At 47.5% G+C, this 13,193-nt stretch overlaps 1 protein-coding gene across 1 annotated transcript in view; it reads right to left on the minus strand.

Moving 5' to 3' along the window:
* The window catches only part of LOC144510172 (anthrax toxin receptor 1-like), a 157,023-nt gene that overhangs the window by 80,128 nt on the left and 63,702 nt on the right, over positions 1 to 13,193 (minus strand). Inside the window, exons 11-12 of the mRNA XM_078239609.1 lie at positions 12,473 to 12,551; positions 679 to 774 (exon numbers count right to left, since the gene is read on the minus strand). Coding sequence (XP_078095735.1) covers positions 679 to 774; positions 12,473 to 12,551 — 175 coding nt within the window. The remainder of the gene's footprint in view (positions 1 to 678; positions 775 to 12,472; positions 12,552 to 13,193) is intronic.

Below are 13,193 nucleotides of genomic sequence, written 5' to 3' on the forward strand. Positions count from 1 at the left end.
CTAATTCTATGCTCTTAAAACTCTTCTGTAACTCTTTTAAACTCTCTACAGCACTATATTCTGCACCCTCTCCTTTCTTTCTCCCCTATGTACTCTATGAACAGAATGCTTTGTCTGTATAGCACACAATACAGGTGATAATAACAAATCAATTCAATTACCCAGGCCCTATCCCTCCAACCCCACATATTTACCCCGAAAATCCCTCTAACCCACACAAACCATCCTCCCATCCATTGACACTGTCTACACTTCCTGCTGCCTCGGCAAAGCAGCCAGCATAATTAAGGACCCCACGCACCCCGGACATTCTCTCTTCCACCTTCTTCCATCGGGAAAAGAATACAAAAGTCTGAGGTCACGTTCCAAATCGACTCAAGAACAGCTTCTTCCCTGCTGCTGTCAGACTTTTAAATGGACCTACCTTGCATTAAGTTGATTTTTCTCTACATCCTAGCTATGACTGTAACACTACCTTCTGCACTCTCTCGTTTCCTTCTCTATGAACGGTATGCTCTGTCTGTATAGAAACAATACTTTTCACTGTATCCCAATACGTGAGACAATAATAAATCAAATCACACATCCTGGGACGCTAAGGGACAATTTCCTATGGTCAATCCACCTAACCTGCACATCTCGGAGATCGCAATGGCCTGGGCTGATCGCAGGACTTACCACAGTGCAGCACAGAGGCCAGAACCACCAGAGCAGGACCAGTGCCAAGAGCAGGAACAGGATCAGGAGCGCAAGAGCCAGAATTGTTCCATCAGACTGCAAGGAAAACAGAGTGGGAGAGCATGATTAATATATCCTGACCCAAACACTGAGGACATGTCCTTGTTAATCAGACCTGCTCATGATAGAAATCTAATGCATTGTCACTCAGATTTCTATCAATTGAGTTCCACTGTTTGACTCAAATTACATTTCTCTCATAATTTTTCACGCATTGTCAGAGAATTAATGGGAGCACAGAAGGAGGCCATTCAGCCAGGCATTCCTGTACCGCAGGGAATCCCAATTAATCTCAATTTCCTTGATCTCTGATTGCACCACCAAAGGGAATTAGATAAATCCCTGAAGGAGACGAAATAAAATATGCAGGGACATGGGGAATTAGCCGGGAGCATGGGATTAACTGGATTACTCTTTGAAAGAGCTTTGATGGGCCAAATGGGCGCCTTCTGAGCTGAAGTATTCTATTGACTCCATTAAGATGCTATGTGAATGGAGCTTGTTGTTGTGATTGTCTTCACCCAATACAAGAGGGGCAGCACGGTGGCACAGCGGTTAGCACTGCTGTCTCACAGCGCCAGGACTCGGGTTCAATTCCAGCCTCCGGTCACTGTCTGTGTGGGGTTTGTCCGTTCCCCCCGTGTCTGCATGGATTTCCTCCAGATTTTCCAGTTTCTTCCCACACTCAAAAGGTGTGCGGGTTAGGTTGATTGACCATGCTAAATTGCCCCTTAGTGTCAGGGGAATTAGCAGGGTAAATACATGGGGTTATGGGGATAGGGCCTGGGTGGGAATGATGTCGGTGCAGACTCGATGGGCCGAATGACCTCATTCTGCACTGTAGGTTCTATGATCAGTGTTTTTTTATCATGAGGCCCAACCAAAGGAGAGCAGCTTTGAGAATGGGAGCCAGTTCCACCAACCCATGGGAACACCACCTTTCCAAGCCACTCACCATCCAGACTTGGCCGTTCCTTCACTGTGGCTGGGTCAAAATGCTGGAACTCGCTCCCTAACAGCATTGTGGGTGCACCTATGCCATGTGGACTGCTGAAGTTCAAGAAGGCAGCTGCCCACCACCCTCTCAAGGGGCAATTAGGGATGGGCAATAAAAGCTGGGCCTGGCCAACGACACCCACTTCCCATGAATGAATTTTTCAAAACCCAATTGAAATTATAGAATAGAAGAATAGAGTAGAATCCCTACAGTGCGGAAGGAGGCCATTTGGCCCATCCAGTCTGTACTGACCACAATCCCACCTCGGCCCAATTCCTGTAACCCCATGCATTTACCCTGCCAGTCCTCTTGACACTAGGGTCAACTTAGAATGGCCAATCAGCCTAACCCGTACATCTTTGGAGAGTGGGAGGAAACCAGAACATCCGGAGGAAACCCACGCAGAGAGAACATGCAAACACCACGTAGACAGTGACCGGAGGCCGGAATCGAACCCGGGTCCCTGGCGCTGTGAGGCAGCAGCGCTAACCACTGTGCCGCCCATAATTCCTGAGGTTGCGCTGGGTGAGATGTGTGAACAGTTCCTGCTCCAAGGCTCAGGTTTTCCGAGTGTATCAAATGGGCTTTTGGAAGAGAAGGGAAGAGTTAAGTCTTGAGTTGGGAGAACTGTGCAGTGGAATCCTTGTGGTTTCTGTGGGGGTTGGAAAAATGAATGTGTTGGCTGACTCTGAGACAGGAAGTTTGAGTATACATGTAGAGGTTTAAACATTTGGGGTAGAAGAGCTCGATCAAATGGAAGGAGGGGCATCATTACTGCTAATTTAAAAAGCCATCGAATGACCCTTTACTCTCAAAATCCATGATTCTGCCTTTCCAGACCCATGGCAAAGAGATGAGAAAAGAACTGTGGCATTGCTCCAGACTTTGTGTTGCAAAGCTGCATCACTGGCCAAGTACTGCGGGGTAATCTAAGGTCTACGGTGAAAACTCTTTAAAAATTCTAACTTTCCTCCTTTCTGATGGTCACCTAGCATCATCTTTGTCGTCGCTCTGTGTACTGTGGCTCCCAGAAGGTTCTTCAGAAGGTCCGCCGACGAAAGGGGCAGAGGCAGCCATGGGCCAAGAGGAACCTTTCAATGATACAGGAGGTTTCTGTGGCAGGGACTCTGGCACCAGCTATTGGGCTACTTTCGAAACGGAAATGGGAATAACTCACAGCACCAAAGAACTCCAGAATTTTGAAATCACCGCGTCGCTGGAGTGAAAAACAAAGGAGCTTGAGATTAGGTAGAAACCAATGGCAACAAATAGGTCGGGAGGACCGGTGGTCACGCACAGTGGAAACCTGGGGAACGTGTGTCACCCGCCCTGTGTGAACTAGGAAATGGGGTGACCAACAGTCCTCGCGCACTCTGGACATTCCCTCTTCCACCTTCTTCCGTCGGGAAAAAGATACAAAAGTCTGAGGTCACGTACCAACCCACTCAAGAACAGCTTCTTCCCTGCTGCCGTCAGACTTTTGAAAGGACCTACCTCGTATTAAGTTGATCTTTCTCTACACCCTAGCTATGACTGTAACACTACATTCTGCACTCTCTCCTTTCCTTCTCGATGAACGGTATGCTTTGTCTCTATAACGCGCAAGAAACAATACTTGTCACTGTATTGTTAATACATGTGACAATAATAAATCAAATCAAAAACCACCCCACCCACTCCTGCATCCTCGAAATATGTGGTGAGCTATCACACCCCCGCCTCCTGATACCATTCCCTGACCAAACAGGGGGGCAGGCATATATTTAAAAACATCTAATGTCACTAGTTGTTGACTCTCATGCCATTTCCAATTGCCCGTGGGGGAACAAGATCATTGAAGAACTTATGGGAGGGGGCGGTGGTTCCCAGCTATCCTTTTGGGAGTGGTCCCAGTCTCAGGTGAGGGTCCCATACTCAAGGTTCACACACCATGGTCAACAACAGAAAGAGTTTGAACCTCGATGGCTGCTTACAGTCGGAGGAGGGTACAGCCAGTCAAGGACTTGCGTTTCCACTAAGCACACTTGAGGAAGCCAACAGCGACCCCCTCCCAACCCCACCTCCAACCCCGCCACCTATACTTTGATTCATAGTGTTCACTGAAGTTGAAAATGGGAGGCCCTTGCGAAGAGGAAAGCACAGAACCACGAGGCATGGACCTGCCCTTGAGTAGAAAACCACCACCACTAATGGCATCACCATCGCTAATCCCCCCCCACTATCAGCATCCTGGGGCAGGGATACCATTGACCAGAAACTGAACTGAACCCAGCCATATAATACTGTGGCTACCAGAGCAGGTCAAACACCGGGAATCCTGCGGAGAGTAACTCACCCCGTGACTCCCCAAAGCCTGTCCACCATCTACAAGGCACAAGTCAGGAGTGTGATGGAATGCTCTCCACTTGCCTGTTCCAACAACACTCACAGAGATTGATACTATCCAGAACAAAGCAGCCCTCTTGATTGGCACCACATCCACAAACATTCACTTCCTCTACCACAGATGCACAGTGTGCGCCACCTATATGGTGTTTGCTACCAAATAAACCTGTTGGACTTTAACATGTTGTTAAAACTCTTACTGTGTCCACCTACAGGATGCAGTGCAGAAACTCACCAAGGCTCTTTCAAGTACACCTTCCTCTACCATCTGGAAGGACAAGGGCAGCAGACACATGGGAACACCAGTACCTGGAAGTCCCTCCTCCAAGCCACCCACCATCCTATTCCTTCACTATCGTTGTCTCAAAATCCTGGAACTCCCTCCCTAACAGCGACTGTGGGTGTTCTGACGCAACAGGGGCCGCAGCAATCCAAGGAGCTGGTCTCACCACCACCTCCTCAAGGGGCAATTAGGGATGGACAATGAATGCTGGTCTAGCCAGCGACACCCATATCCCACAAATGAAAATGACCATGCTTTGAGTAGTTAAGTGTGACTATCATGCTCTGAGTTCCTGAACTGGAGGTGGGCAGAATGCATTTCCTGAGGGGAGATTAGCCCTGGTTAGTAAACAGTCACTCTGCCACTGACACCCACATGTGGTGTACAGCACCTCTGAAAATGCAGACTGGGCAAATTCTGAAGAAGACATTAACCTTCTATTTCCCAATCGAATGCATTTCCAGTATTTTCTGCTTTCTTTCCCTCAATTTGATTTCCAGTAAATGTATTTTTTTTTCATTGTTTGTTTAACTTTTTGTTTATATTTGTTGACAGTCCCAACATGAGTTGATGACTCATTTTATTTCTCTTGCTGAATAGTTCCCATTGCTTCCTCAGGAAAGTCTGATGGATTTCTTAGAATCCCTACAGTGCAGGAGACCATTCGGCCCATCAAGTCCGCACTGACTTTCTGACAAATCATCTTATCCAGGCCCTTTCCCTGTCACCCCACGCGTTTACCCCACTAATTCCCCTAATCTACACATCTTGGGACACTAAGGGGTAATTTAGCATGACCAATCAACCTAACCTGCACACCTATGGTGTGTGGGATGAATGATGTGGAGATGCTGGCGTTGGACTGGGGTGAACACAGTAAGAGTTTTAACAACACCAGGTTAAAGTCCAACAGGTTTATTTGGTAGCAAATACCATTAGCTTTCGGAGCACTGCTCCTTCGTCAGATGGAGTGGAAATGTGCTCTCAAACAGGGCTCAGACACAAAAATCAAGTTACAGAATACTGATTAGAATGCGAATCCCTACAACCAGCCAGATCTTAAAGGTACAGACAATGTGGGTGGAGGGAGCATTAAGCACAGGTTAAAGAGATGTGTATTGTCAAGAACAGCTTCTTCCCTGCTGCCGTCAGACTTTTGAATGGACCTACCTCGTATTAAGTTGATCTTTCTCTACACCCTAACTATGACTGTAACACTACATTCTGCACTCTCTCCTTTCCTTCTCTATGAACGGTATGCTTTGTCTGTACAACGTGCAAGAAACCATACTTTTCACTGTATGTTAATACATGTGACAACAATAAATCAAATCAGACAATACACACCTCTTTAACCTGTGCTTAATGCTCCCTCCACCCACATTGTCTGTATCTTTAAGATCTGGCTGGTTGTAGGGATTCGCATTCTAATCAGTATTCTGTAACTTGATTTTTGTGTCGCTGAGCCCTGTTTGAGAGCACATTTCCACTCCATCTGACGAAGGAGCAGCGCTCCGAAAGCTAATGGTATTTGCTACCAAATAAACCTGTTGGACTTTAACCTGGTGTTGTTAAAACTCTTACTGTGTGGGATGAAGCCAGAGCACCTGGAGGAAACCCAAGCAAAGTATGCAGACTCCACACAGTCACCCAAGGCTGGAATTGAACCCAGGTCCCTGGCACCATGAGGTGCTAACCACTGTGCCACTATGAAGAACTCCCACTGTTCAGGTTACCAAGCCTTCCCTGTGATTTTTTATGCACCCTTAGTCCAGAGGGGCATACGCAATACTCCCCCCCCCACCCCCCCTTCCCCATGCCCTCCCCCCTCCCATCCATTTGTAAAGGCATCTGTCAGCGCTGAACAGGTTACGTCGCGCACGTGCAAATGACTCACAGGGGTACAGGGTCTCCCCCTGCTTGTGTTGCAACCTGGTTCAATCCTATTGTGGCAACACAGGGGTACAGTCACAATGTTTTTGTTTCACAGCAGATATCATGTGACTTCATGCCGAGGATTTGAGCAGGGGATTGCGAGTGGAAACATATGTGATTTAAATCAGGAGAGATCGTAAGGCAGGAGAGAGAGAGAGGGAGAGAAAAAAACCTACACCTCAAATTTGCAGCTGGGATGTGAAATGAAACAGAGGCCAGGCTCAGCAGCTGACTATAATTTAACGCAGGCATGCAATCTCTCTCCCTGCCTGTGTTGAAATATACTTCAATCCTACTGTAGCAACACCAGAAAACTGAGCAGGAGGAACGCAAACTGCAAATGTCAGAACGTTTGCAGTTTGCGTTCCTCCCGGGAATGACAGCCGGGACATGAAGAGCTGTGTCTTTTCCCTCGGGGGCCAGCCATGTATCTCCAACATTTGCCGTTCCTCTCCTTTGTGGCACGGTGGCACAGTGGTTGGCACCGCTGCCTCTCAGCGCCAGGGACCCCGGGTTCGATTCCAGCCTCGGGTGACTGTCTGTGCGGAGTCTGCACGTTCTTCCCCCCAGTGTCTGCACAAGTTTCCTCCGGGTGCTCCGGTTTCCTCTCTCAGTCCGAAAGATGTGCGGGTTAGGTGGATTGACCGTGGTAAATTGTCCCTTCGTGTCCAAAAGATTAGCAGGGTGATTACGGGGATAGGGCCTGGGCAAGATCTGCTGTCTGAGACTCAGTGGGCCGAATGGCCTCCTTTGCACTGTAGACCGTCTATGAAATGACAGGAAGTTGCTTGGTAATGAAGCCATTTCCTTCCACAGACACTCTGCTCTGTCATTACCCTGCTAAATCTCTTGCTTCGAGCAAAACTCTTCAGCAGCAGTGAAGGATGACTTCCAACGGAATCCTAATAGTTTGGCATCAACAAACCCAATCAGGATTCAATCATCCCTCTCTGGACAAAGCCTCAAGCCTTTTCCAAAATATTGTGGAGAATGACATGGAAATTACTGCACAGGAGCAGGCCATTGGGCCCAACTGGTCCATACTGGTATTTATGTCCCATACAAGCCTCTTCCCACCCCTCGTGCATTGAAAGCTATAAATCTAATCGTTCTATTCCTTTCTCCTTCATGTATCTATCTCACTTCACCTTGCTGCTATGCTATACTCACCTCAAGTTGGTTCCACACTGGTTTATTTGATTTGAATATACTGCAGAATCTCCCATGGCCAACGGATAAGTAAAATTGGTGGATATTTGAACACACTGCACCCACAACCCCTTCAGGCTCAACTTTTCCCACACCCTCCTCCCATGTTCCATGAATTCTTACGCACAGCTCGTTTCCTGCACAGCATGGTCCTCTTAAGATTGCCACATGGTGGTGAATTTGAATGTCTGAAAGGGGGCTACTGCTTCTGCATGGCCTGTCTGAGCCTGTGTGAATGTTGTTCCCATTGCTATTTGAAATAATACTGCCCTCCTACCAAGCTTCATCACTGCACAAACTCCAACTCATGCACGTAGCCTGTGGCACTCTCACTCCTGCGCCACAGTCGTCGCACTCTCGCCAAAATCCATTAGCTCCTCACCAGGTCAAACACAAATTCTTCGTCCTCCTTTCAAGCACCCGCTATCTTCCACCTCTCACTGCCTTGTCTCTACATGCGTCTTGGTCCCCCCATGCTGACACTATAGTTAAGCAAGCCCACCAATGCCTCTACTTTCTCAGAAGACTAAGGAAATTTGGCATGTCTGCTACGACTCTCACCAACGTATACACGTGCCCCATAGAAAGCATTCTTTCCCGATGTATCACAGCTTGGTATGGCTCCTGCTCTGCCCAAGACCACAAGAAACTACAAAGGGTCGTGAACGAAGCCCAGTCCATCACGCAAACCAGCCTCCCATCCATTGACTCTGTCTACACTTCCCACTGTGTCAGAAAAGCAGCCAACATAATTAAGGACCCCACGCACCCCGGACATTCTCTCTTCCACCTTCTTCCATTGGGAAAAAGACACAAAAGTCTGGGGTCACATACCAACTGACTCAAGAACAGCTTCTTCCCTGCTGCCGTCAGACTTTTGAATGGACCCACCTTGCATTAAGTTAATCTTTCTCTACATCCTAGCTGTGACTGTAACACTACATTCTGCACCCTCTCCTTTCCTTCTCTATGAACGGTATGTTTTGTCTGTATTACGCGCAAGAGACAAAACTTTTCACTGTATCACAATACATGAGACAATATTAAATCAAATCAAACCAACACGTTGTAATTTCCTCCTGCCTTGTGTTTGAGCCTGTGCCTTCTGCTGTCACAAGGGGCTGTCTGTCCCGTCGCTCTCTTGTTTCACCTGTGGAGATGCTGGTGTTGGACTGGGGTGGGCACAGTAAGAAGTCTCACAACACCAGGTTAAAGTCCAACAGGTTTATTTGGGAGCACGAGCTTTCAGAGCACTGCCCCTTCACTCACCTGATGAAGGAGCAGCGCTCCAAAAGCTACCCCCTATCCCCGTAACCTGTTCATCCCCCTGACACTAAGGGGCAATTTAGCCTGGCCAATCAACCTAACCTGCACATCTTTGGGCTGTGGGAGGAAACCGGAGCACCCGGAGGAAACCCACACAGACACGGGGAGAATGTGCAAACTCCACACCGACAGTGACCCGAGGCCGGAATTGAACCCGGGTCCCTGGTGCTGCGAGACAGCAGTGCTGACCACTGTGCCACCGTGCCGCCCCAAGATGAAGCGCTGTTCCTCCAGCTTGCGTCAGAGTTCGCAATAAACCCACGACAAATGGGATACAAATGAAATTAATTGTGTAATCTCAACTGTGAGCTAAATTTGAGAAAAACCTCAATGAAAGGGGCTGTGAGGCAGTTTCTCAGTCAATCCTTTGTCTTGGTAACATGGATAACAGGAGGTTGCACTCTATTTTCTCACAACCCCCAGGGATTTTTCCTGTGGTAATGCCGAGCTGTGCTTGAATAATATACTCTGCTTTGTGCAAGGACTTATCTGTTTTTCTCTTTCACGGATCCAACTATTTTTAGACCAAATTGTACAAAATCTCACTTGGCAGCGAACGCTTCAGGTCTGTTTACAGATAAACTGTTTAATCTGCTGTCCACCAAAACACACACAGTTCTCAAAGATGACTAATAACTCATAGTTGCTTTAATGCGAGCTCAGTGTAGGAGCGTGGTGGGGGTGGGGCGGGGGAGCCCAGAGGGAGGGAGGGTGGAAATGGATCCTGTCTTTTGAGGCGACAGTGTCTTGGGGCAACATCTCTAAGAGTTTGGGGGAAGTGCTGTACGGGAGGTCGAACGTCCCAACACATGGGCCGATCGGGACGTACAGAGTCAATGACTTTATTGTTCATCGGCTGACAGAGAGAGTTATTGTGTCGGGCAAAAAGAGGAAGAAACTCTTGAAAAGAACTCTTTTCACACACACATTGTTTTGGAGCAAACTGCATGTCCACAGCTGGCTGAATGGCGTTGCGACCGGCCGGCCAGCTGCCTTGCTTTTTCAGCAGGGAGGTTGTTGGGTGTTGTCCTGTGAGGAGGTCCCTGTGCCAATCTCATGTTCGGATCAGCCACGATTCCATTGAATGGCGGAGCAGTCTGGAAGGGGCCCAAGGGCCTGTTTGATGTTCTTTATGGATTGGTGCTGGGGTTGGGGAGAGAGGGTGCACAAAATGGAAAGCCAACTTGGATCAAGGCAGCAGGACACGAGGGCACAAACGGGCTGAAAAGAGGCAGAGGTTCAAAACACAGAGCAATCAACAGCTGGATTGGATCCCACTGGGCTGTCACTTTTTTGATCTTCATTCATGAGGCATGAGCGTCATTGGCTGGGCATTTATTGCCCATCCCTAGTTGCCCTTGGAGGGCAGTTGAGAATCAACCACATTGCTGTGGCTATGGAGTCGCACGTAGGCCAGACCAGGTAAGGAAGGCAGATTTCCTTCCTTTAAGGACATGAGTGAACCAGATGGTTTTTTCCGACAATCAATTCGTGGTCATCAGTGGATTCTTAATTCCAGATTTTTTTTAGTGAATTCAAATTCCACCATCTGCCATGGCGGGGTTCGAACCAGGGGTCCCCCGGAACATTAGCTGAGTTTCTGGATTAATAGTCTAGCGATAATACCACTCAGCCATCGCCTATAGACAATTAACCAATTTGTTAGGCACCAGATCAGAAACTCCCAGGTATTTATTATTTATTTATAGGTGTCACAAGTAGGCTGACATTAACACTGCAATATACATAAGAACATAAGAATTAGGAGCAGGAGTAGGCCATCTGGCTCCTCGAGCCTGCTCCGCCATTAAATAAGAACATGGCTGATCTTTTCGTGGACTCAGCTCCACTTACCCGCCCGCTCACTATAACGCCTTAATTCCTTTACTGTTCAAAAAGTTATCCATCCTTGTCTTAAAAACATTCAATGAGGTAGCCTCAACTGCTTCACTGGGCAGGGAATTCCCTGCTTCTATCTTATCTATTCCCTTCATAACCTTATATGTTTCTATAAGATCTCCCCTCATTCTTCTGAATTCCAATGAGTATAGCCCCAGTCTACTCAGTCTCTCCTCATAAGCCAACTCTCTCAATTCCGGAATCAGTGAATCTCCTCTGCACCCCCTCCAGTGCCAGTATATCCTTTCTCAAGTAAGGAGACCAAAACTGTACACAGTACTCCAGGTGTGGCCTCACCAGCACCTTATGCAGCTGCAACATAACCTCGCTTTTTTTAAACTCCATCCCTCTAGCAATGAAGGACAAAATTCCATTTGCCTTCTTAATTACCTGCTGCACCTGCAAACCAACTCCTTGAGATTCCTGCACAAGGACACCCAGGTCCCTCTGCACAGCAGCATGCTGCAACATTTAACCATTTGAATAAGAGTCCATTTTGCTGTTATTCCTACCAAAATGGATGACCTCACATTTACCAACATTGTACTCCATCTACCAGACCCTCGCCCACTCACTTAGACTATCTATATCCCTTGGCAGACTTTCAGCATCCTCTGCACACTTTGCTCTGCCACCCATCTTAGTGTCATCTGCGAATTTTGACACACTACCTTTGGTCCCCAACTCCAAATCATCTATGGAAATCGTAAACAGTTGCGGTCCCAACACGATCCCTGAGGCACACCACTAGTCACTGATCGCCAACCAGAAAAACACTCATTTACCCCCACTTTTTGCTTTCAGTTAGTTAACCAATCCTCTATCCTCCCCTAACAGTGAAGTTACTGTGAAAATCCCACAGTCGCCACACTCTGGTGCCTGTTCGGGTACATTGAGGAAGAATTTAAATAAAACTTTTAACTTTAAAACTTTATATTCCCATGTCAGGGTGGTGAGTGGCTTGGAGGCGAGGGTGTTCATATGTGAGGTGTCATTAGAAAGGTGTTGTTAATAGAGACTACCCGGGAACAAGACATTTGGAAACTTCCTCTGGGTGCTCCGGTTTCTTCCCACAGTCCGAAAGACGTGCTGGTTAGGTGCATTGACCGTGCTAAATTCTCCCTCAGTGTACCCGAACAGGCGCCGGAGTGTGGCGACTGGGGGATTTTCACAGTAACTTCATTGTGGTGTTAATGTAAGCCTACTTGAGACACTAAGAAAAATTGAAAACTAATAAACTTAAAACATGTGTATCGTCACAAAGGGTGATGCTTTCTGTTCTATGGCCTCAGAGAAGGCAAGTAAAGACATGGGGTGAAAGAAATTGCAGCTGGAGGAAACTTGTGACAAGGTTTGACAACTTGGCAAGGAGCACAAGGGAAAGAGTTGTTGTCCCCTCACTCAGCTCCCTCGAACCATCTGGAACTCTGTATCCTTTACCCCAGAGTTATATATAAATGAAATGTCAAGGCATCGACCAGGAAAAGTCTTCACTGTTGCACAGGGTTGGAGGGAGAGGTAGGTTTAATGTACATGGTGGAAAGGTGAGTAGGCAAGGTAGAATCAATTAGAAGGCGATAGGATATTGTCGGGCTGAACGGCCCCTGCCTACTTCTAAAGGTCATGGCATTGATACACAAGAGGAAGGGACCAGTCCCGTCATTCGCATGCTGCAGATATAGTCTGTTGCTGTTACTCACACAGTGCACTGTGGTGATGGTGACGAAACTGGAGATGAAGCTCAGACCCTCGTTCATGCTGACCTGCAAGAAGACCGCCCTGTAAGGAGAGAAATGTTTTTCAAATTAACCTCTCAATGTGGACCAAGAGTCAAAAAAATCCAAACCAATTCAGAAAGTTATTGGATTTACACACATGACATCTCCAGAGATCTCATAGTGTTTGGAACAAAGAACAGTCCAACACTGGAATTAAAGAACAAAGAGAACAAAGAAAAGTACAGGGCAGGAACAGGCCCTTCGGTCCAACATGCCTGTGCCGACCATGATGCCCTAACTAAACTTCAAAAAAAAAACCTTCCGCCCTTACTCAGTCCGTATCCCTCTATTCCCCCCCTATTTATGTCCCCATTCAGATGCCTCTTAAATGTTGCGAATGTACCTGCTTCCACCATCTCCGCTGGCAGGGCGTTCCAGGCACCCATTACTTTCTGCAGGAAAACCCTTCCCACTGCCCCCCCCCCCCCCCCCACACATCTCCCTTAAACTCCCCCCCCCCTCACCTTGAACCCGTGCCCCCCCCCTTATAACTGACACAATGCAGTGAACATTGAGTTTCTTTGAAGTGCAGTTGCTGTAGTGTAGTGGGGATGTAAAGAACTGGAATTGGATGTAAAACAGTCTTGAGTTGCATTGGAATTGAATAGGGAGAACTGTGATATCAGAGGCAGCCTCGGATTGC

This window comes from Mustelus asterias, chromosome 22, assembly GCF_964213995.1.
Source record: "Mustelus asterias chromosome 22, sMusAst1.hap1.1, whole genome shotgun sequence".
In the NCBI taxonomy this organism is placed as follows: Eukaryota; Metazoa; Chordata; class Chondrichthyes; order Carcharhiniformes; family Triakidae; genus Mustelus; species Mustelus asterias.